The sequence below is a fragment of the Sarcophilus harrisii genome, chromosome 2, assembly GCF_902635505.1.
Source record: "Sarcophilus harrisii chromosome 2, mSarHar1.11, whole genome shotgun sequence".
Taxonomy (NCBI): domain Eukaryota; kingdom Metazoa; phylum Chordata; class Mammalia; order Dasyuromorphia; family Dasyuridae; genus Sarcophilus; species Sarcophilus harrisii.
In genome coordinates this window covers 355,460,187-355,483,946 of record NC_045427.1, presented here as the reverse complement: position 1 = coordinate 355,483,946, position 23,760 = coordinate 355,460,187, and the positions used below count along the sequence as shown (strand labels likewise).

At 39.1% G+C, this 23,760-nt stretch overlaps 1 protein-coding gene across 2 annotated transcripts in view; it reads left to right on the top strand.

Moving 5' to 3' along the window:
• Positions 1–500: 500 nt before the first annotated feature.
• TRMT61A (tRNA methyltransferase 61A) overlaps positions 501–23,760 on the top strand; it is a 51,393-nt gene continuing 28,133 nt past the window's right edge. The window contains exons 1-2 of one of the 2 annotated variants that reach the window (XM_031953189.1): positions 501–979; positions 6,457–6,812. In XM_031953189.1, coding sequence (XP_031809049.1) covers positions 573–979; positions 6,457–6,812 — 763 coding nt within the window. In that variant the 5' untranslated portion in view covers positions 501–572. Of the gene's footprint in view, positions 980–6,451; positions 6,813–23,760 lie in introns of both variants that reach the window. The other variant, XM_031953190.1, reaches the window with a different exon arrangement.

The following is a 23,760-nucleotide window of genomic DNA, read 5'->3' as shown; positions in this document are numbered from 1 at the left end:
TTCCTCATTATTTAGTCAATCAAGAGACATATATTAAGATCTTCCAGTTCAGGCACCATGCGCAATGCTGAAGATAAAAAGAGAAAAATGAACGTCCCCTCTCTTGAGATCGCAACATCCTCTACACTGCTCTTCTTGCAGATAAAAGTCTCACTCATTTCCCCTCAAATGATTTCAGTAACGGAGGCGGGAAGACCTCTCTGAGGAAGTCATTTGAAGGATCTAGGTGGGAGGTCATTACTGGAGCGGTCCTGGAACAGACCGGGAGGATACTGTGAAGACAGAATACACAGGGCTTGCTACAGTAACAAGCTGCAAAGGAGGGGAGAGAGGTGGAAGGGAGGCTTGAGGGCGCTCCGGCAGGGAAGCCAGACGTCGGGAAGCCAGAAAGAGGAACGGGGTGGGGGAGGGGCGTGGCCGCTCGGGCCACAGGGGGCGCGCGGGTCCGGACGCGGCGGCTCGCCGCGCCGGCAGCCGGGGGGGACGCGCTGACGGGAGGGGGAGCGCGGACTAAGCGCGGGAGCCGCGGGCAGAGGCCGGCCTGCGGCCGGGGAGGTTTCGGCGCGGTTCCCATGGACAATGGGAGGATGGGTTACGAGGCAAGGCCCCGCGCGGCAAGCGGGGAGAGCTCCGGGCCTGGGGCGGGGGGCGGGTCAGTGACCGTTGGGTGCCTCAGGCAGCGTCCCACGTTGCGTTCGGGGCCCCCCGCGGGCGGCGTTCGGGGCCCCCGCGGGCGGCGTTCGGGGCCCCCGCGGGCGGCGTTCGGGGCCCCCGCGGGGGAGCGCTCTGGCCGCGGCCCGGGACCGAGCCGGGCGGCCCGGAGGCGGGGCCGGGGGAGGAGCCCCAGCCGCGGGCTCTGCGGCGTCAGCACTGAGCGCCGGGCCAGGAAGCCGAGCCTTTTCGGAGCCGTCGCCGCCGCCGCCGCCGCCGCCCGGAACCACGTGCGGAGCCCGCCCGCGCCGAACCCAGCGGGACCCAGGTGAGGCTCCGAGGCGGGCGGGGCTGCGCCGGAGAAGCGGATCCCGGGGACCCCGAGCCGCCCCCCCCCCCCCCCCACCCCCGGCGCGGGCGGCCGGCTCCGGCGGCGCGCGCCGGGGAACTCTCCTCGCTACCCCCGGGGCCTCCACCCGAAAGTGGGGGACACTGAGGCTCGGGAAGTCACAGAACCCCTCCCTGCCCTGGGCTCGCGGGCCCCGTCCTTCCCTTCCTGTTCTAGCATACGTTCCAAGTCGGACAATTCACGTGCCCCCTTGGTTAACTCGTTCCCCAAAGGTCAGCGGCTGCTTCCCCACAAGTGTGCGGTTTGTGGAATAAAAGGGGACGATAAGCACGCACACATGTACACATTTGTAGGACGTGCAGACTGCTGCCCAAAACATTACCGACACATCAGTGTGCACTCACACCTCACCCCCTCCTCCTGCCCTTTCGAAAGCCTCATTTCCTTTCAAGCTGAGTGAGCCTTTCTGATTTCCCTCCCTGGGGCTGCCAGCTCCCGCGTCCGCTTCGTTTCTGCCTTCCTAGTGCTTAGCACACAGTAGGAATACAATGAAAAACAGTGTACGTTACCCCTGCCCATGAGATGTATGAAGGGCCTCTAAATACGTGTGCGTACAATATGACATACGCGAGCTTATGTGTCCATAATTCCCCTTTTCTATGCCCTCCGATGTAGAGCGATCCCAGCCTCTCCTGCCTGTACGTGCCTCATTCGCTGGGACATCGCCACCTTTTCGGTCCCTTCCCGGTTCACCCGGCCCTGTTCTATTTATTTATTTTTTTTTTTAATTTTATTTAATAGCCTTTTATTTACAGGATATATACATGGGTAAACTTTACAGCATTAACAATTGCCAAACCTCTTGTTCCAATTTTTCACCTCTTACCCCCCACTCCCTCCCCTAGATGGCAGGATGACCAGTAGATGTTAAATATATTAAAATATAAATTAGATACACAATAAGTATACAAGACCAAAACGTTATTTTGCTGTACAAAAAGAATCAGACTCTGAATTATTGTACAATTAGCTTGTGAAGGAAATCAAAAATGCATGTGTGCATAAATATAGGGATTGGGAATTCAATGTAATGGTTTTTAGTCATCTCCCAGAGTTCTTTTTCTGGGCATAGCTAGTTCAGTTCATTACTGCTCCATTAGAAATGATTTGGTTGATCTCGTTGCTGAGGATGGACTGATCCATCAGGACTAGTCATCATCTAGTATTGTTGTTGAAGTATATAATGATCTCCTGGTCCTGCTCATTTCACTCAGCATCAGTTCGTGTAAGTCTCTCCAGGCCCTGTTCTTTTTCATGGTCCCCAAGTTTCATTCCGTTTCCCCACCCATATTTACCAGAATCTGTCCCCTGATTCTTGTCATTTATTTCTACATGCCCTCTTTTAAAAGTACATGCCCAGAGACCCAGTGAAAAGTTGGCTTATAAGTTTGTGAACTTCTTCCCTTTGATCCAAAAGGGTTTTTGTCTCTCCACCTAAACTTAGTTGCATAGGGAAAGGAACAATTGAACTCAATAAACAAATCTCTTCTTTTTCTAAGCACTCATTAAGGGGGCATGACAGTATTGTCTTTTAGTTATCTTCTTGCTAGCCCATTCCTTCTCAGGACCATTATCCCTCTGCCATCTGTTAAGGAAGGAAGAAAGCAAACGGGCATTTATTAAGTGCCTACTATATGCTTAGTAAGTGTGCTTAATGTATGTAATAATGCCAACTATACAAATATCCCATTTGATCCTTGCAACAACCCTGAGAAGCAGATACTATTCTCCCTATTTTACTGTAGAGAAAACTGAGGCAGACAGTTTAGGTGACTTGCTCAAGTTCTTACAGTGAGTGATTAAGGCTAGATTTCAACTCAAGTGTTTCTGACTCCCAGTCCATTGTTCTTTCCATGCTTCGATTACATGGATAAACCTCAAAGCTTTGGTTCTGAGCCCTCTTTTCTTCTATTTTTTCTCTTGGGATTCTTATGAAATTTAATGAGTTCAATTACTATCTCTACGAAACTTCTTTTAAAATATATATATTTGAATTTTTTATTTTATTAAATATTTCCCAATTACACATAAGACACGTTAACATTAATTTAAAACATTTTCTCTTTTTTTTTTTGGCGGGGGTGTGAGGCAATTGGTGTTAAGTGACTTGCCTAAGGTTACACAAGTAATAAATGTTAAGTCTCTTGAACTTGGGTCCTGTTGACTTCAGGGCTTTATCCGTTATGCCATCTATCTATCCCCATTTAAAAATTTTTTAAAACGTTCTCCCTATCTCTTGAGAATGAAGTTGTCTCTTAAAATCTTTATATTCATCTTTTTTATTCTGAACTTCAGTCCTTAATCCCCAGAAGCCAGCTGAATAATTCTACATCTCAGCTTGTTCAAAACAAGATTACTATTTCCCCTCAAGTTTATTCCACTTTTAAACTGATGACTTCTGCTCAGGGAATCTCCCATTTTTCCATTCACCTATATATACAATCCTGGAGTCATCCTTAAATCTTTCCTGCTTCCCCACCCTGTGTCCATTCATTTATCAAGTTTTATGAATTCTATTTTCATGTCTCTTACATTGGTTCCTTTTCCTCTCACATAGACACTACTCTGGGTTAACCTCTCATCACCTCTTCCCTGAACTATTGTGATGGCCTTAATTGGTCTCTCTACCTCCAGGTTATCCCCTCTAATCTATCCTCCACACAACTAACACATTAATTTTCCAAATACATGTTTTACCATAGCCATCAAACAATAAACCCCCAATTTGTTTCAGCTCAGATGATGTCCAGTAATTTAAAGCACTACATGTCAGACGCTATTATTTGTGATATATTTTTTAAAAAAAAGTTAAAGAGATATAGTTTCTGGATAACTAATAATTCTATTATGTTAGCAAAAACTAATAATAAATACCCCTCTTGGAGGATAAAATACTCTATTGGAGTAGGTGTTCTTGAGGTGGCAATCAACAAGTTAACTAGTAATGAGAAAGTGAATATTTTGAGAGGGGGCTATTCTAATGAGACTGGAAGAATGTGACTTTGATTATGTTATTTACTATTCTTGGATAATCTACATCCAAGATATAAGTCTAAGTAAAATACAATGGGCCAAAATTCACTTTAGATTAAATTCTTTGTAAAATTTTTAGTGGGGTGGGGCAACAACTCCCACTAGATAAAATGATCTAGGAAGGGTAAATTTTTGTGCTAAGACTGAGATTTTCTTAAAAAGGATATAATTCTGCTTTTCTCCAATAGGTTATTTTAATAATCATTTCTCTTATACAATAGAAAAATTGTAGTAGCTAGAATAGAATTACCACTAAAATAAAATAAAAACATCTCAGCCTGACAAGCCTTAAAAGCCTCCACATTTGACCCCACTTTATCTTTCCAGATTTATTTCAGATTTATTCCCCTTCACAAACTATTATTTCCAACCATGTTTATCTATTAGTTATTCACAGACTAAGGAATTGGCAAACAGGCTGTGCTCAGAGTTTGTTATAACAATAATCCTTAGCATCCTGTATGATATTACCCTCTAAGAAAGTATGTTAGATCAGCTCCAGGTGTTCACTTAGGGATTTAGTTCTCCCCTTTCCCCCTATTTCCCAGGGCCATCCATCGCATATTTGCAATCCCTGTTCCTTGTACTATGCTCCTGTTCCTATCACAGAACCTCTGTGGGGTTCTTTACCTCACAGAGTAATCATGACCCCCAAGACTTGAGACAGTGACTGTTCCCATATGACCCAAGAATATTGTCCCAAGAAATGCCAACCATGAGAACTGTCTCTAGACAATCAAAAATGATTGTATTCTAGGCCAATCTTTCGCATATATATAAGTAGCCCCAGCATCAGGAGCATTAAGCCCTCCTTCTTGGGGCTGGGAGGGGGTGCTTCCATCTGCAAATATTGTTTTCCTCATTCTGAAATTAATTAAATTTCTGTTTGTGCCCTGACTCTCCTGTCTCTGACCTGCTCTGTCTCGGCCCAGACTACCCAAAGGTGACCGCCCAGTTCTGGTCCAGTTGATAGTAAGCTCTAGATACTGTGCTAAGGACTGAGAATACAACAAAAGCAGAGGAGTTCAGTCTAATAGAAGGAGATGACTCACCAATAAGTATATATAAATAAGCCATATACAGAATAAATAAAGAGATAATCAACAGAGGAAGGGCCCTAGAATTAAAGGGGATCTGGAGGCATTATCTCTATGAACATGACTCTTAACTCTACAGAGCCAAACGTTACCTCTCTCCTGTGCTTCAATCCATAATTACCAACCGGATCCTTTGCTCCCCTTCCACCTCTTTAAACCTATACTATCCTTCATGGCCAGTTGTAGTGTCTTTCATTATTAAGTCTGCCCCAACTACTCTAGTTCACCATATCTCAAATCCCATCTCAGTTACCCAGCTTCTTCTACATTGTTTCTTTGACCTTGCATTTGGAATCACAGGGTATGGGGAGAAGGGGGGGACAGAGGAATAAGACCAGGCTCTGTCTTTTTGCAGTTCAGTCTAGTGAAACATCAATCTAGAATATTATAATACAGAATAATACATGTTGGTGTTCTTTGGGATCTGAAAGAGGCAGCTGAATCTGGGGAGTGTAGAAGCTGTGAAAGTTTCTTTACCTCTCAGTCTCCATATCTGCAAAATGGGAATGATAATACTTTTATGTATGACCTGCCTCTCAGGGTTGTTGGGAAGAAGACATTTTTAATATTTTATTTTTTTTTTGTTTATATTTTTTTATCGTAGTATATTTTAAATACACATTGCTTTATGAATCATGTTAAGAGAGAATAGTCAGAGCAAAGAGAAAAGGCATGGGACAGATTTTTTAAAAAAGAAATAAAAAAGAAGTGAACATAGCATGTGTTGATTTACATTCAGTCTCCTTAGTTCCTTTTCTGGATGCAGATGGCATTTTCTGTCCAAAGTCTATTGGAATTGCTTTGGACCACTGAACCACTGAGAAGAACCACACCTTTCATAGTTGATCATAGCACATTCTTGCTGTTATTGTATACAATGTATTCCTGGTTCTGCTTGTTTTGCTCAGCATCATTTCATGTAAATCTTACCAAGCCTTTCTATTAAAAAAATTTTTATAATAGTGTTTTTATTTTTACAAATACATACAAAGATACACTTTTGCAAAACCTTGTCTTCCATATTTTTCTCTCTCTTTTTATCTAAGACAGCAAGCAACATAAGTTAAACATGTTCAATTCAAGAAGACATTTTTTTAAAAGCTTAAGGGTTCTATTAATGGAAGATTTATTATTATTGTTGAATGAGGTGAAAGTTGTGCTAAAAAAATAGAGGTTTTGGGCTTTATGGTAGGAACTGTGTCCTTTCTGATCTAGCTGAATATAAACCCCTTTATGTGACTTTGTTCTTTCTTTCCAAAAGGGTAGGGCAGCCTCAGTAGAGATCTTCATCATGAGTTTTGTCAAGTATGAAGAGCTCATTAAAGAAGGGGATACTGCCATCATTTTCTTGGGCCATGGCTCCATGTTCCCAGTGCAAGTCCAGCATGGGGCTCAGACCCAGACCAAGTATGGTGTGATCCGTCACTCAGCCCATCTCATTGGCCAACCCTATGGATCCCGGGTTACCTGCAGCAAGGGGGGCTGGGTTTATGTGCTCCATCCCACCCCTGAACTCTGGACCCTGAACCTGCCACACCGGACCCAGATTCTCTACTCCACAGACATCTCCATCATCACAATGATGCTGGAACTGAAGCCTGGCTCTATTGTTTGTGAATCAGGTGAGCTTAACACTGGTAAGAGTAAGGTCAGTTTATACTGGAATATGTCAGTAAGGCTGACTGTAAATGGAAATTTTGTAAGTTGAATGCTATTTGAAGGAAGGCTTACCTTACATAGAAGTCTTTTGTCAAAGAAATATTTCCCTATCCTCCATTCTTAGACCTTTAAAACATCATAGATTTACAGCTAAAAAAGACCTTCATTACAGTTCAAAAGAAACCTATATGAAAGAGATCAGAGTTTATTTAAAGTGGAATACCTGTCTTCATGGGGTTTGCAGTCTATTAAAGGGGAGAGACACATATTACATATTAAGTCCTTTACAAGAAACAAAAAAAGTATGATGAGATCCAAAGAGGAATCTCATTACAGACCAGGGAGGGTCAGGGAAGATTTGTTTCTCTGGCATTTCAATAGAATTTATTTATTCTTAATTTTGTTTTATTTGACGTAGTTTTATTTGATGTAAGTGATTTGCCTAGGATCACACAGCTGTTAAGAATCTGAGGCTACTGGCCCTGAAGTCAGGAAGACCTGAGTTCAAATCCAGCCTCAGACACTTAATATTTCCTAGCTGTTGTGACCCTGGGCAAGTCACTTAACCCCAATGGCCTCAGCAAAAAAAAAAAGAATCTGAGGCTGGATTAGAAATCTGGTTCTCCTGATTCTCAGGCCTTTGCAAGAATTTAGAATTTAACCGACAAAAGAAGAGAAGGAAGGCCCTTCTGGGCATAAAAGAATCTGATAGTCAATAAGCATTTATTAAGCACCTGCTATGTACCAAACACTGTTCTAAATGCTGAGGATTTAAAAGAAAGATAATCTCTACCCTCAAGGAGTTTATAATTTAATTTTTAAAAAACCTAAATGAAAATGAACTCATTTGATCTTTGTAACAATCCTGTGAAGTCAGTGCAATTACTATTCCCATTCTACAACCAGGGAAACTGAGGCAGGCATAAATTAACTGATTTGCCCAGTGCACTCACACAGGAAACATCTGAGGCCATCTTTAAACTCATATTTGACTCCACGTCTAGCACTCCGTCTATTGCACCATTTAGCAACTTACTAGCAACAGGCCTCTTCCAGGAGAGATCTAAGGTTATTATACTGCTGGTAAATAGCAAAATCAGGCTCTCAGATTCTGAATATGGGCTTTTGTCACTATCCCAGGATCCTTTCCTTAGCCAATGGGGTAGGGCATGGGTGACCCTTCTGGGGAATCCCATTCCCTTATATATTTAAATTGAAAGGATAGAACTACATGATCTCATAATATCCCTTCCAGCTCTTAATCTGTGATCCTTCCAACTCTGAGATTCCAGCAGTCCAATGAATGAACGAAGGAGTATAAAAGTGCCAAATCCTGCTTGGCAAGAGGGTGGGCTGCTCAGCACTTTCTTTAATTTCTGGAGACATTCCAGAAGTCTCAGCCTATTTCTCTGTCCCCAGGGAGGCTGATTAGAACTAGTCATCTCCTGTTATTTTCTTCACTGTTCCCCCTATTTTTGCCCAGTGAGTAAGTAAGTGAGTGAGTGAGTGAGTATTTTTTACAGGTCAATTCACTAAACAAGAGAAAGGCAGATGAATTAACAAAAGGTTCTATAGTCTGGAAATCAGGTGATTGACTTATATTCTGTGACCTTGGACATGGCACAATAAACTATCAGGAAACTATTATCCCCACCCTGTCATTCTCCTAGGGTTTTTTGGGACTCTGGAAGGAATTATTTTTCCTGAAAAGGTCTAAGACTCCAGTCCCAGTCCTGGGAGGTGGGTGGGAGAATGTATTAATTAAATTGAATATGTTCTTCTCTCATTTTCCCATGCATCAGTCCAGGCTTGGCTGCCTGCCAGACCCCTATTGGAGCTTCCATCTGTCCCTTTCCCTAGTTTCTGAGTGGTATGAGCTTCATGGACCTGATAATAATGATATTTTTTTCAGTATTCTTGTGTTGAACATAACATTTAATCATTTGTAAAGTCTATTTCCATCTGCCATCTCGTTTGAATTCTTATAATAATCCTATTTGGGGGATGTTAATGTTTTTAAGATGCTGTATATTGAAATCCTCCCTGTTCTGATAGGCTTAATTGAGCAAATCACCTGAGTAGAGGTGTTGTCTCAGGGCATTTATTTTTATTAAAATTAGAATGGAAGTTTCTTGAAGGCAGGAACTGTTTCATTTATGCTTTTGTGATTCTCCCCTGCTGGTCATATTTAATAAATGCTTGTTTAGTTGAATCCAGGCCATACTCCTATCTTCAGCTAAGAGAAAGGAAATTATGAAAAGAAAAAAAGATGGGGAAAGGACAGAAAGGTATGAATTAGACAGACAGAGAGAGAGAGAGAAGACAAAGAGAATTAGAAAGAAATGGAGGGAAAAAACCCAGTAGGAATGAGAGAGATAGAGAGGAAACAAAAAGAATGATGAAAGGAAGAGAGGAGATAGGGAAGCAATGAGAGAGAAGGCTGTTAATTTAAGCCATAGGCGGCAGATGGATTTTTTTTTTTTAATTTTCAATAGTATTTTATTTTTCCAAATACAGATAAAATTTCCAACATTCATTTTTAAGTCTTTATGTTTCAAATTTTTCTCCATTCCCTAAGACAGCAAGCAATCTGATATGGGTTCATTCTGTGCAGTTCTTTTAAATATATTTCTATATTTGTCATGTTATATAAGAAAAATTAGATCAAAAGGGGAAAAAAACATAAGAAAGGGGGGAAAAAAGCAAGCAAACAAACAAACAAAGTGAAAATACTATGTTTAAATCCGCATTCAATCTCCATAATTCTCTCTCTGGATGCAGGTGGCATTTTCCATCCTAAGTCTTGGAATGTGGGCAGTTGATTATTGGCCTTTTCCAAAAGTAAAGGTAGTATTAATTTGATTAGAAATATTGATTGAGAAATGCAAAATTGGCAAAAAGTGAGAATAGTATGGATTTCCATTTTATTACTACAGAAAGCATTGAAGTTGCTGCGGTAGGGGAGAAGAGTGTATGGCTCTGCCATCCACTGAAAAACTGGCTTTGATATGTATCTATGTGAAATTTCATTTCATTATCACTTTATTTTAATTTATCAGAATGTTTTTGTATGCAACTCTATCAGATAGGCTATTAATTGTCCCTCCTGGCTTTGTCATCTCCAGATTTGATAAAAATATGTCTTCTTTGCCTTCATCCAAATCCTTAATAAAATATTAAACAACACAGAACTAAGAATGCCTTTATAAGGACTCTCAGATGTATACATCTCCAAACTATTAATAATTTCTCCTAATTAAGGAGTCATGAATTCACCAAATCTTATTCATTAGCCCATGTCTCTCATCTTGTCACAAAAATGTCTTCAGAAGTTGTCAAATGCTTGACCAAAATCTAGAGTCCAGCATCTTAAACTGAGGTTCACAATCCCATATGGGATCTTGTAACTGAATGTAACTGAGTCGTGAAATTATGATTTCTTATCAGTAAATATTTGATTTGTGTACCTATTTTATATACCTGTATATTTGAGGTCATGTACAAATTTCTTGGTGGAAAAAGTTTAAGAAGCCTTGATCTAGATCATCCATATCAACAATACTCTCCCAATATTTCCTGTGGCAGGGATCGGAGCAAAGTTAGTCCACCATGAACTATTTACTTTTCTTTCTTCTAGACGGCAGCAAACATCCCTTTATTGATATATTCTAGATTTTGCCAGGAATTGAGATCAAGGTCTCTGGCCTGTTAAGGTGCAGATTTTGTTTTTATTCTACTATTCCTTTACTATTCCTGTTGTTTATGACCTTTCAGAGATCACTGACAATGGCTCAGGAATCACCTCCATTCTTTTTATTTTTAATTTTTTTTATTCATTTTGAACTTAATTTTTAAAAAAATTAAAGCTTTTTATTTACAAAACATATGCATGGGTAATTTTTCAATATTGACTCTTGTAAAATTTTCTGTTCCAAATTTTTCCCTCCTTCCCCCCACCTCTACCCCTAGATGGCAGGTAGTCCAATTCTTGTTAAATGTTAACACATATGTTAAATATATGTTAGATCCAACATATGCATACATATTTATTTTTTTTTTAACCTTTTTTTTATTTTTTATTTTTTTTAATTTAATAGCCTTTTATTTACAGGATATATACATGGGTAACTTTACAGCATTAACAATGCGCATACATATTTATACAGTTATCTTGCTGCACAAGAAAAATTGTACCAAGAAGGAAAAAAAAAACCTTGAGAAAGAAAACAAAATACAAGTAAACAACAGAAAGTGGAAATGCTATGTTGTGGTCCATACTCCGTTCCCACAGTCCTCTCTCTGGGTGTAGATGGCTCTCTTCATCACTGAAGAATTGGAACTGGTTTGAATCATCACATTGTTGAAGAGAGGCATATCCATCAGAATTGATCGTTGTATAGTCTTGTTATTGCCATGTATAATGAATAATCTCTTGGTTCTGCTCATTTCACTTAGCATCAGTTCATGTAAATCTCTTCAGGCCTTTCTGAAATTCTCCTGCATTTCTTACAAAACAATAATATTCCACAACATTCATATACCACAGTAATTTATTCAGCCATTCTCCAATTGATGAGCATCCCCTCAGTTTCCAGTTTCTGGCCACTACAAAGAGGGCTGCCACAAACATTTTTGCACATGTAGGTCCCTTTCCCTCCTTTAAGATCTCTTTGGGATATAAGCCCAGTAGAAACACTGCTGGGTCAAAGGGTATCATAGTTTGATAATTCTTTGAGTATAGTTGAACTTAAATTTGTAAAGACATAAAAAAATAACATTTCCATTTACACACAGCACAGCCTAAAAGGAGGATTATCTATAAAACATGAATTTACATTTTAGATTGTTTTTTAGAAAAATTATGTAATAAGGACTTCTCACCATTTTTGAAGCTATTCTGCTTTATATGCTTCCTTTTACATTCTTTCAATCTCTGTTTTGTGCCTTTTATATATTTTCCCCTCCTTCCTCTCCCTCCTCACTTTAGAGATAATTATCATTCAACACAAATAATGTATACATATATATAAAACTATAGTATATATCCTTCTATTTATCTGCTCTTTCTCTGGAGTCAGCATTTTTCTTCATAAGTCCTTTGTAGTTTGGGCATTTTTTAATACTTAGAATAACTTAGTTGCTTAAAGTTGATCTTAAAACAATATTCTTATTACTGTATACAGTCTTTTCTTCGTTCTGCTAATTATAATTTCATGCTGATCTTTCCATGTTTTTCTAAATTCAATGAGTTCATCATTTCTTATAGGCCAGCAGTATTCCACATCACGATCATGTACAATCAAAGGGTATAAGTGGTTTGGTTTTTTCTGAAAACATTTATTATGATTACTATAAAAATGAGAAAAGCACCGATATATGCAAAAAATGTTTGTAGCAGCCATTTTTGTAGTGGCAAGGAACTGGAAATTGAGCTTTTCAGTTGGGAATGGCTGAATAAGTTATAGTATATGAATATAATGGAATATTTTTGTTCAAGAAATAATGAGCAGGCTGATTTCAGAAAAGCCTAGAAAAACTTTACATGAACTGATGCTAAATGAAGTGAGCAGAAGCAAGAGAACAAGATTACACGATAATCAACTGTGATGGACTTGGCTCTTTTCAACAATGAGGTGATTCAAGGCAATTCCAATAGACTTGTGATGGAAAGAGCCGTCCACATCCAGAGAAAGAATAATGGAGACCGAATGCAGATCAAAGCATAATATTTTCACTTTTTGTGGATTGTTTGTTTGGTTGGTTTTTTCCTCATTTTTTTTTCTTTTACCTTTTTAATCTGATTTTTCTTATGCAGCATGACAAATATGGAAATATGTTTAGAAGAATTGCAGGATTACTTGCTGTTTATGGGAAGGGATAAGAGGGAGTGAAAGAGAAAAATTTGGCACACAAGGTTTTGCAAAGGTGGATGTTGAAAAATATCTTTGCATGTATTTGGAAAAATAAAATACTATTTTTAAAAAAAGAGTCCCCTTCATGATCTCTAAGGACCTTTCCAGCTATAAATCTGTGATTCTTTGTATCTCACTGAAAATTTTAGGTCATGAGATCCTGCCTATAAACCTTTTGATACTTGGTTTCCCCAAATTTAATGCGCCTCTCAGTCTAGGCCTTCGCTTTTAAAAATTCTAGGACACAATGGTTATGTATCCCTAAAATTTTAACTATTTCTACTTCAGTAATCAGCTAGAATTCTCATCATTCATTAGCACCAGATCCAGAATAGCAGCTTCGTTTATTGTTTCCTGCATCTTTTGAAGAATGAAATTCCAAAGTCAAGCCAAGAATGTTTCATCTCCTCAGCCTTTGGCAGAGAGAGAGCCTCAGCATGTCTGCATAGTTGAAGTCTCCCATCACTACTATATCATAAATCCATGCTGGATAGTGAGCTCCCGATTACCAGAGTATCTCTAGCAGAATCTGGGTAACCACTTGTTGGGCTTCTCAGAGTGGGGGATTACTTCTTAGGTGTAGGTTGAAATATGACCTCTTAGGGGCCTCCTACAACTGTGAGAGTCTGGGATAGGGCAAGGGCCCTTGTTCTAAGTGTACCATGACATAGTCTAACCTTGGTTATACATGGAGTGAGGGTAGACAGGGGGAAGGAAAAGGAGATGGAAAGAGAGAAGAGGAGAAAAGAAGAATCCCCTTGTATTTAGTCAGGAGACCTGAGTTAATTAACTATGTGAGTGAGCCTCTTCCCATCTTCTCCCAAAGTAAAATACAGGGGGTGGCCTATATAATTTCTAAAGCCCTCTCTAGCTCTGACATTCTGAATATTTCATGTTCTGAGGGCACTCCAGCTACACTTTTATGATTTTCGTGGGTAGCGAGCATATGGCAAAATGGCCTATTGCATGGTCCGATTTTTCTGCAGATAATGAACTGAGCCCAGCTTCCTAGTCATACTCAGTGAGCAGGCCCTGCTATCTGGAAGGCAAACATTAGTGAGGAGATTTAAGCTGTGGGGGCTTCTTGCTATGGTCCTTTAGCTAAAGCTGATCCCTTTCTGCTCTGAGGGACTAATTCTAAGCTGGTGTGGTCCCTTTAAAAGATGATTGGGTTTTGCTTGTGACTTGAGGATTGAATGAATCCTTTGTTTGAGGTCTGTTGTCATCCTGCTTTTCCTGTTGAGGATTGTAATGGGGAGTGTGTTGGGGAGAGGGAATTTAGAGTAGAAAAGCCTTTTGATGGGCTGTCTTTCCCTCATCAAAGCGAACAGAATGTCAGTCTTGGAGGTACTTTGCATAATATAATGTGAGGGCTGTTGGGAGCTCTAGAGTGTAGGTTGTCCCCATATCTGGAAGGGACCTTAAAGTTAATCTAATCCAACCATCTTATTTTTAAGAAGGGGAAACTGAGGCTCAGAGAGGGAACATGATTTACCCAGGGTCACACAGCAGGTAAGGGACAAAATCAGGACTTGAACCCCCAAATTGACTTTTGGAGAGAGGGGTCAGACCTATAATGTCATTCATTCACCTGAGGCTGACCAAAGAACTATCAAACTGTACATACACCCTTTGGTCCAGCAGTGTCTCTCCTGGGGCCGTATCCCAAAGATCATAAAAAATGGAAAGGACCCACATGTGCAAAAGTGTTTGTAGCAGCCCTTTTTGAGATGTCAAGGAATTAGAAATCAAGTGGATGCCCATCATTTGGGGAATGGTGGAATAAGTTTTGGTATATGGAAATAACATGAACCAGTGCTGAGTGAAGTAAACAGAACCACATTATAAACAGTAACATTAAGACTATGTGGTGATTAACTATAATAGACCTAGCTCTTCTAAGTAGTACAGTTATCCAAGAAAATTCCAGTAAACTTGTGATAGAAAATGCCAGAGAGAGAACTATGGAAACTAAATGTAGATCACAACATATAATTTTCACTCTTTTTTGTTTTTTTTTTTCCTCAGATTTTTCCCTTTAGTTTTTATTTTCTTCTCTCACAACATGACTAATATGGAAATATGTTTAAAGTAATTGTATAGTATAATCTATGTCAGATTCCTTGCTATTTTGGAGAAAAGGCAGGAAAGGGAAGAAAGGAGAAAAATTTGGAATCTTACAAAAGTGAAAGCAGAAATTTGACATCAAATAACCTCAGTTTTTAAAAAAATGATCTGAGACCAAGTTTGTGGTGCTGTCACTGGAAGTGCCTTAGAATCCCAAAATGTCAGAATTTAAAGGGGCCTCCCAGCTCCAATTCTGTGATTCCCCCAGGCAGTAAGCATGTAGCATAGGGCTTACATTTTGGTCTGCTCTGTTTCTAGATAATGAACAGAGAATCTTGCTCTCCAGTCACATCTTCATTACTGATAAAAAGATCATAGAGACCTTCTAATCTAAGCCTTTTCATTTTCCGGCTAGAGAAACAGGTCCATAGAGGGACAGTAACATGGGTATATTTTATGCTAGATTTTCAGATTGCCATGTTTTAGGGCATTTTCAATTATAGCATGATAAAGATACAGGCCTTCCTTGGGCAGCCAGTCCAAACTGGCCTTGTCTGACTCTAAGTTAGATTGGGACCTAAGTTTCAATAGAGGCTGTCTTGGAATTAGTCACTCAAGGAAGGAGAGCAGAGTTTTTCCCTTTCTTTCCAGCCAACTTCTTCCAGAATAGTGGGAGGGATTGGAATAATGATGAGGACTTAGAACAATGGTTGTTCAGATATGGGCCCCAGCCCCTAGGTCACCCAGCACTTGTGGGAAGCTCTGTCTTGTATTTTTTTTTTTTTAAACTGATGTTAGGAGCTTTTGATGTTGCAATTATGAATCCCAGAATCATTTTTCACAACTGAGGAAATTTTCCTTTTCTACATCAATTCTGGCTGATAGTCTGGAGAGGTAGGTCTCTTTCTTTCTCTTTTACAGAATGAGGATTATAATCCTGCTTCTCTTCCAAGGGTCATTATGAGCTTTTGGAAGACAAGAATTATATAAAGCCCCCATTTTTACCTAGGACTCCCTAAGTTAGAAAGACTACTCAGTGTCTTTCCTTTGATGAGGAAAAAATATTCCAAATCTGCCTGAAAAACAGCAACAACTTTTTTAAAAATATTTTTTGGTTTCTTTTTCCATCAACTTAATTTTTCAGTATATCCTTCCACATTCCCCCTCTGATAGAGACATTCATTATAACAAAAAAGAAAAAATTAGCAAAACTAATCATCAAAACATCTTAAGTAATTTGATCTTATATAGTCAAACATTTATTATTAAGCCCCTATTATTATATTATTCTAGGCCTTATTTTTCCACATCCCCTCCAACATTGGCTATTGCTATCTTTTGTCTTCTTTATCAGTTTACAGGTGTGAGATAAAATCTCCAAGTTGTTTTGACTTAGAGTTGTTTTTTCTTAACCCTTTCATTTCTAGGACTCCTATCCCACAACCCTGATGGTTAGACAGGTAAGTAACTTTTAGGATCTATTATTTCAAGTGAAAAGGATGTGTCAGTCTACTTATTTAAGACTTCACTTCCCAACTTTGCAAGACAAAATCCTCCTCCTCCCTGACCATCACTCAGTTCCATGTTTTCTCCCTCTATTAGCATTTAAGCTTCTTGAGATCAAGGGCTGTCTACTTTTGTTTTTATCTCCCAGCCTTTACTTAGCTAATGCTTGGCACAAGATAAGTGCTTAATGAATGTGATCTGGGGGTGGGTGGGGAGGAGAACCATTTTGAAAATTTTTTGTTCATATTCTTTGACCACATCCATTGGGAAACGGCATTTGTTGTTATAAATATATATATATATATGTATGTATATGTGTATATATATAGTGTGTATGTGTCTTGGATAAGAAACATCTGATATTTGATGTAAAGATTATTTTCCATTTGATCTCAAATGTTCTTATTCTCATTGCACTGATTTTGTTCCTTAAAAAACAAGGATTTGTTACAAATTCATGAAGTCAAAATTATCTATTTTGGCTTTCTTCTCTCCTTTCTTTAATTAAGAATTCTCCTATTAGCCATAGCTAAGAAAAGTCCCTGATTGGTTTCTCTTTTTATTTGTTTCAATAGTATGTAATATTTACTATTCTGGCTATTTATTCATTTTGAGTTTATTGTGATCTAGTTAGGTGGCAGATAAGTGGATAGCGCCCTAGGCCTGGTAACAAGGAGACCTGAATTCAAATGCAGCCTCAGATCCTTATCAGGTCTGTGACCTTGGTTTCCTCAGTTATAAAAAGGGAGTAAGAATAGCATAATAATTGTGAGGTTCAAATGAAATAATGATGTCTTCAAGTGTTAGGTGTGGTTAGCAGAGGAACTGATAAAAATTAATCCCTGAGGCAGACAGGGAAAAGGCACTGATAGCCTTCAGTTTAGCTCCCTGGAACCCACCCTCTGGGGAAGTGTTCCAGTCTGAAATCCAAGTCATGTGAAACCCCTGGGACTCACCTTGCCATGCCCTGTCAAATCCCAGTCAAAATCCCAGTCATGTCCCTGAGGAATTTTTGCTAAATTCTCTTCAGGACAAACCCACAATAAGATACTCTCTCCCCCTAACTGTGCCTTCCTTCCCTCTAGCTAACTCTGGTCAATCTGCTAAACAATGGCTCTCTCCCACCTCTTAGGGAAACTTCTCTTTTCTTTTTTTAACTATATAGTCTCCCAACTCTATTTCATATTTACCATTCTGGTGTCTATTATATACCTTCATTTTGTCTGTAACCTATTCCCCTAAATAAATCTACCTTTTGCCAGAGACAATGGCCATTGTGAATTCTTCACATGGCCAAGCCCCAACTTTTGGGGCTCTATCATCTGGTGTCTCCATCACCCATATCACCTGAGACAATAACTTCGGTAAAAGAGCAGGGCATAAATAGAACCTAGAAAATCAATAGTATTTCCATAGAATATTATTGTTCTGTAAGAAACAGTCAGCATCAAAATACAAATTTTCCCCAGAATAAATTCAGTCACTTAGTAGAAACTAATTCAGCTTTGTTTGCATGTAAGTTCCACCTCTGATCTCTTTAAAAAAAAAAAAAAATTGTTTCCTTTGGTCTTTATATATATTTTTAATAGTATTTTATTTTTCCAAATACATGCAAAGACAGTTTTCAACATTCACCCTAGCAAAACCTTGTGTTTCTGGTCTCTTTTTGTATCTCTAGCAAATAGCACAACATGTAATATTAAATAACTGAGGCTTAATAAATGGTGACTACACCACTCATCATAAAAAGTATTTTGAACTAGTTAAAAAATAGAAAAGTATCAATGGAACAGACTAGATAAAAAAAAGAACCAGAAGCAATTAAACTTAATAATCCAGTGTTCATTAAACCTAAGAACATACATTATTCAACAATAATTTCTGGGGAAACTGCAAAGCAGTATGAATAGATTTAAACCTACTTAACAATAACTACCGTTTACGAAGCTCCTACCATGTGCTAGGCACTATTCTAAGCACTTCCATAAATATCATTAATGTGGTTCAAGGATCAAAATGATGTGGGTGACATCAAATGATGTCAGGCACCAAAAGTTGGGATTAAGTCATGTGAAGAATTCACAATGGCCATTCTCTTTGACAAAAGGTAGATTAATTTAGATTTATTGAAGGGATACAATATAAACCAGGAATGGTAAATATGAAATAGAGTGGGAGAGCATATGAAAGACAAGTTCCTCAGTGGAACTCACAATTACCTAGTAAAAAAGGAGCTCCCATGAGGTTGGGGCATGCCCTTAGCAGGCAGGCTAAATCCAGAAAGGGAGGGAGTACCTTAAAAGAGTTAATTAGCTGTAAGGAGAAGTGGGATTGGGAAGCCTAGTGGAGTTGGGGGAGATATCCCATGGCTTGGAAGAAGGGGAAGAGTAAAAGCAGCTATGGGATGACCAGAAGTAGATTTTACAGGGAAAATTTAACCTTTCATCATAAGCAGATCTTTTGGGGGAGAAATGTAGCCTTAGGGATTGTGAAAGTGTAAACTGGATTGGGGAGCCTGGTGGCTGACTAGATACCAGACCTGCCTAAGGATATGCCAATCAAGATAGTCTGGAAAAGTTTAATTTCTTAACTTATGTTAATAAGACAGTCTGGGGAGGCTAAATTCCCATTGAGATTATCTCAAAGGTTGTTGAGTCTGTCTTTAAAGATGCTAACTAGATTGGAGACCGGATGGAGGAATTAACAATCAACTAAACTTCACTTTATTCTGTATAGACAAAATTTGGCTGTTCACTTCTTGTTCACTCTTGGCCAATTCTCCAGTATATTCTAAGTACTTAACTATCATTCTTTAGCTGATAAGGATAGTTTTGTGTCCTTTTTTTTTTTTTTTTTTTCTGGGTTTATGCCTTTGATCTCTTTCTTGATTTATTGATTGCTAACATTTCTAGAACCAGGTCAATTAAGAACGTGGGATCTTTGTCTTGCCTCTGCATTTATCTAGAAAGCTTTTAATGTTTCTTTGAGGAACTAACAATGATAATCCCCCATATTTGCATAATGTTTTTGGTTTTTAAAATGTTTTACATACATTTAATCCTTCCAATAATAACTCTGTGTGATAAAGTACAGGAAATTTAGAATAGGATAGTTGACTTGTTCAAGGTCAGATAGCTAGTGAGGAGCAGAGCCTGAATTTTCAGAATCAGTGATTATCTGATCTAAAAAGGAGTTTTAGACCCCTTAATTATAGATCATCAGGTCTGAAAGGGTCCTTAGAGATCATCGTTTAGGTCAAAATCTAAAGCCTTTATTTTACATATCAGGAAACTTAAGGCCTAGAGAAAGAAATAACTCAAATGAGGAGACATACTAGAACCCACATCTCTTTTCTCCAGGTCCTCTCATTTCAGGGTCTCTAGACTTCAAATCTGGTATTTTTTCTATTATTGTACATGGTCTTCTTGCTGAGGGTTAAGAAACTGGAATGTACGGAATCATCTGTAAAGAGTTCTTGGGCTCAAATCTGTCTTCCATTCAGGAGCAAAAAAACATTATTGTGACACTTAGAAAGTTTCTAATGAACCCACAATTAACAAGAGAGAAGGCAAAATTTCCTAGCAGACTTTGAGATTAACAAGTGGGAAGATGACACAAGGTGGGATAAATTCTTAATGAATTAGTGATTAACAAGGGCAAATTGAGAAGAATAACCTCTGAGGTTGCTATTTGTAGCTCAATCTCCTGTTTGTATATAGTAAATACAGGAAAGACCTTTTTAGGAGCAAGATAATTCTGTGAATGCCTCCTTCTCCCCTCCCCCCACCATGACCCTTGTAGACACTGGGTTGCTAGCCTAGGGTGTGGCCATTTGCTGGAGTCTTACCTTATCATTCCCATTCAAATCCTTGTTTATCAGAGGAGAAAACTGAGGCTTGGAGAAGGACCCAGGTTGACAGTGAATTAGAACTAAGCCAGCATAAGAACTTAGCTCTCCTCTTCTTCAGTTATTTCTTGGACTTCCAAGGGTGGGAGGGATGAATACCATCAGAATCATCTGTGGGATTGTTATGCCACAGTGCTCTTTTATTGTCCTGACTCAGTTTCCCTAATTATCCTGACTCAGTTCTGACTCAGTTTCTCTGCTTCAATTTATAATTCAGCTCAAAACTCAGTCCTGCAAAAACCTCCCCTCTCTCTTTATCAGAATACTTGATAAGGATATAAAAGATCTTATGTTTTAGAATATCAGAATGCCTCTCCCCATCCCAAGCTATCAGAATATCAGATACCATCTTATCAAGATGCCTCTCCCCATGTCCTCCCCTCTAAGTCCCCCCATTATGTCATCCTATCTCCCACCCTGTCTGAGTCCCATTCCTGCTCTCTGCACCCTGACTCCACCCCTGCCTCTTTCTACCCTCTTGTCTGAGCCACATGTATATATGTCATTGAGAACTCACATTGTTTGCTGGATTCTTGGAAACGAATCCCTGGGACCAAATCGTGGATCCGTTTGGTCCCAGTAAATCTCTCCCTTTTAAATAAATTATTAAATATTCTTTAGTCTCTACCTTGCCTCAGTTTCTCTGGCATTACAGGATTAAAACATCACATTTGTTTCAGTGATGGAGAAATCGATTACCTGCTGAGGCTGAGGTCCAGGGAGTGGGTCACAGTTCCCTAGGGAGAAAAGGTGGCCTGCCCCCTTTTAGAGATTATCTAGTCCAGTCCCCTAATTTTACAGAAAATATATCTGTAAGGGGGAAGTTCACCCAATGTCACACAAGTATTAGGGTAAAAGGAAGATTTGAACCTAGGTCCTTTTGTTTCCATATTGGAGGTTTATTGAACAATGGATTATTAAGTTTAATTGCTTCTGGTTCTTTTTTTATCTGGTCTGTTCCATTGATACAGTCTGTAACCTGGGATAAGGAGCATCAGTCTGGTCTCCAGAACCTGCCAGGGTAACCATGAGGCATAATTCAGACCAATAATCCAAGTGATGTATATAGTAGAACTCCTGGGCCATCTCTTCTTTTACAGGGACAGCCATAGCAGTGCAGAGAGCTCTGGCCTAGTAGTCAAGGAGATGCATGTTCTCATCATCCCAGCCCTGTTGCTCCAGCTGTGACCCTACTCAAATAAGGAGTTTGATTCCTTCTCTGTAAATTAAGTATAGTGACCTGTTTTGTCTATTTGCCTGGCTGATGGAGAGAGTTGGGGAGGGGTAGAGAGATGATGAGAGTGAGAAAGAGAGAGAGAGAGAGAAAGGAGAGAAGAGGAGAGTGGAAAGAAATGGAGGAATGAAAGGGGGAAAGGAAAGGAGGAAGGAGATGTAAAGAGAAGAGAGAGAATCTATGAAAGGGAATTTTAGTTGAAGTCATAGAGATGGTAAATGAAACAGTTGATTGACATTCTTTGTCCAGAGGCAGTCATAGTGATTTGATTATAGAATATATAGAATAATTTTATTTTTATTATTATTATTATTGCAAAAAGCCCTTTTCCGATTGCCCAGTGGCACTATTACTGTGTCTGTAGACATTTATCATTTTTTGTTTACCAGTGCTCAATCACCAGGAAGTGTTGAAGCCTTCTTGTCCTCAGAGTTTCCAAGGTGACATGGAAGAAACAAAAGTGGTAGAGGAACCTTAAAGACCAGCCAGTCCAAGCCCTTCATTTTACGGATGAGAAACCTGAAACACAGAGAGATTAAGTGACAGAAAACAAATTTGCACCCAAGTCATGTTAATCCCAAAGTAGGGTTCTTTTTATCATTTGACACTGGGTTATAATATTGACTGACTCTGTGACTTTGGGGAAATTACTTCAATTCTCTAAGCCTCAATTTTCTTATCTATAAAATGGGGATAATAATAACTTTCACTGTTTTCCTCACAAGGTTGTTGGAAGAGAATGCCCTTATAAACTCCATGGAGCTTTTATTGTTATCAGAGAGCTGATAGAGAGTGGAAAAACAAGATAGGGAATAGACTAGTAGCAGGTCCTAGATTGCATTGTCCAGGCAGAAGGTGCTGCAAAATTTCAGAGAAGTGGGCTATAGGAGGCTGGAGCAGGAAGGGCTTCATGGAGGATTTCACCCCAAACTTAATGCCAACTTCTCTCTGCTTCTCCCTCCACAAGTTTCACACCAACCAGTCTGTTTTCACATATCCACTATCCATGAAGCAACTAGGTAAATCACTTGTTAGTTGTGTGATTCTGGGCAATTCACTTAGCCAACATCTGCCTCAGTTTCCTCACCTCCAGAATGGGAATTATTAAATAGCACCTACCTCACAGGGTTGTAAAAATCAAATGAGATAAAATTTGTAAAGTGCTTACAATAGGGCTTGGCAGTGTCTGGAATATAGTAGGAGTTTAATAAATGCATAGTTCATTGAGTTAAATGGATTGATTTGATGTACTCTTTAATGTATCCAACCTGTAATACTTTCTATGTACTTTCCTACTTAGTTCATATTGCATAAATAGAAGTAGCTAGAAAGACTCAGACTGTCAGAGTTGTTAAAGAGCATTTGAAAATGTGTTTTTATTTTCTTTAGAAATTGTGGGCTGGTTTTTTTTACTTTATTTTTACATTTTAAACATTGTTTTTAAATTTTATATTCCAAATTCTCTCCCACCCTCCCATTCTTTCTTCACTCATTAAGAAGGCAAGCAATAAAATATCATTATACATGTAAAGTCATGCAAAATATCTTTCCTTAGTAACCATGTTGTGAAATAAAAAAGAGAAAAAAAAATTGAAAAGTGAAGAAAAAATATGGTTTTGTTTGTGTTCATTGTTCATCATTTCTCACTTTGGAGGTAGATAGCATTTTTATGATGGGTTCTCTGGAATTATAATGAATCATTGTATTAATCAGAGTAACTAAGTCTTTCACAATTGATTCACACTGATTATCTTTATAGTATTGCTGTTACTATGTAGATTGTTCTCCCAGTTCTGCTCACTTCACTTTGTATCAGTTCACATAAATCTTCCCATGTTTTTCTGAAACCATCCCTTCTCATTTCCTATAGCACAGTAGTATTCCATCTCAATCATATACCACAACTTGTTCAGCCATTTCTCCACTGATGGATATTTCCTCAGTTTCTACTTCTTTGCCACTTTAAAAAAAAAAAAAAAAAACTAAACCAAATAAATAGATTCTTTGCCTCATTTGCTATCTAGCCTTAATCCCTGAATGGGTATCTCTCAAACTGAGATCTGTTGAAGACCTTAACTTAAAATTTCCCAATTCATTCTGGTTTCCCATTTCATTCTGGGCCATCTCCAGTGATCCTGACCTCTAATGGGCCTTTGAACCCAGATGGCTCAGGAGGGGAAAGTGAAGCAAGTGACCTTGCCCAGCCCTCCCTCACTGTAATCTAATTCACTTGCATGTCATGGTATCACCTTCCTGATGTCACAGTCCTTTTCAAGAATGAAGGA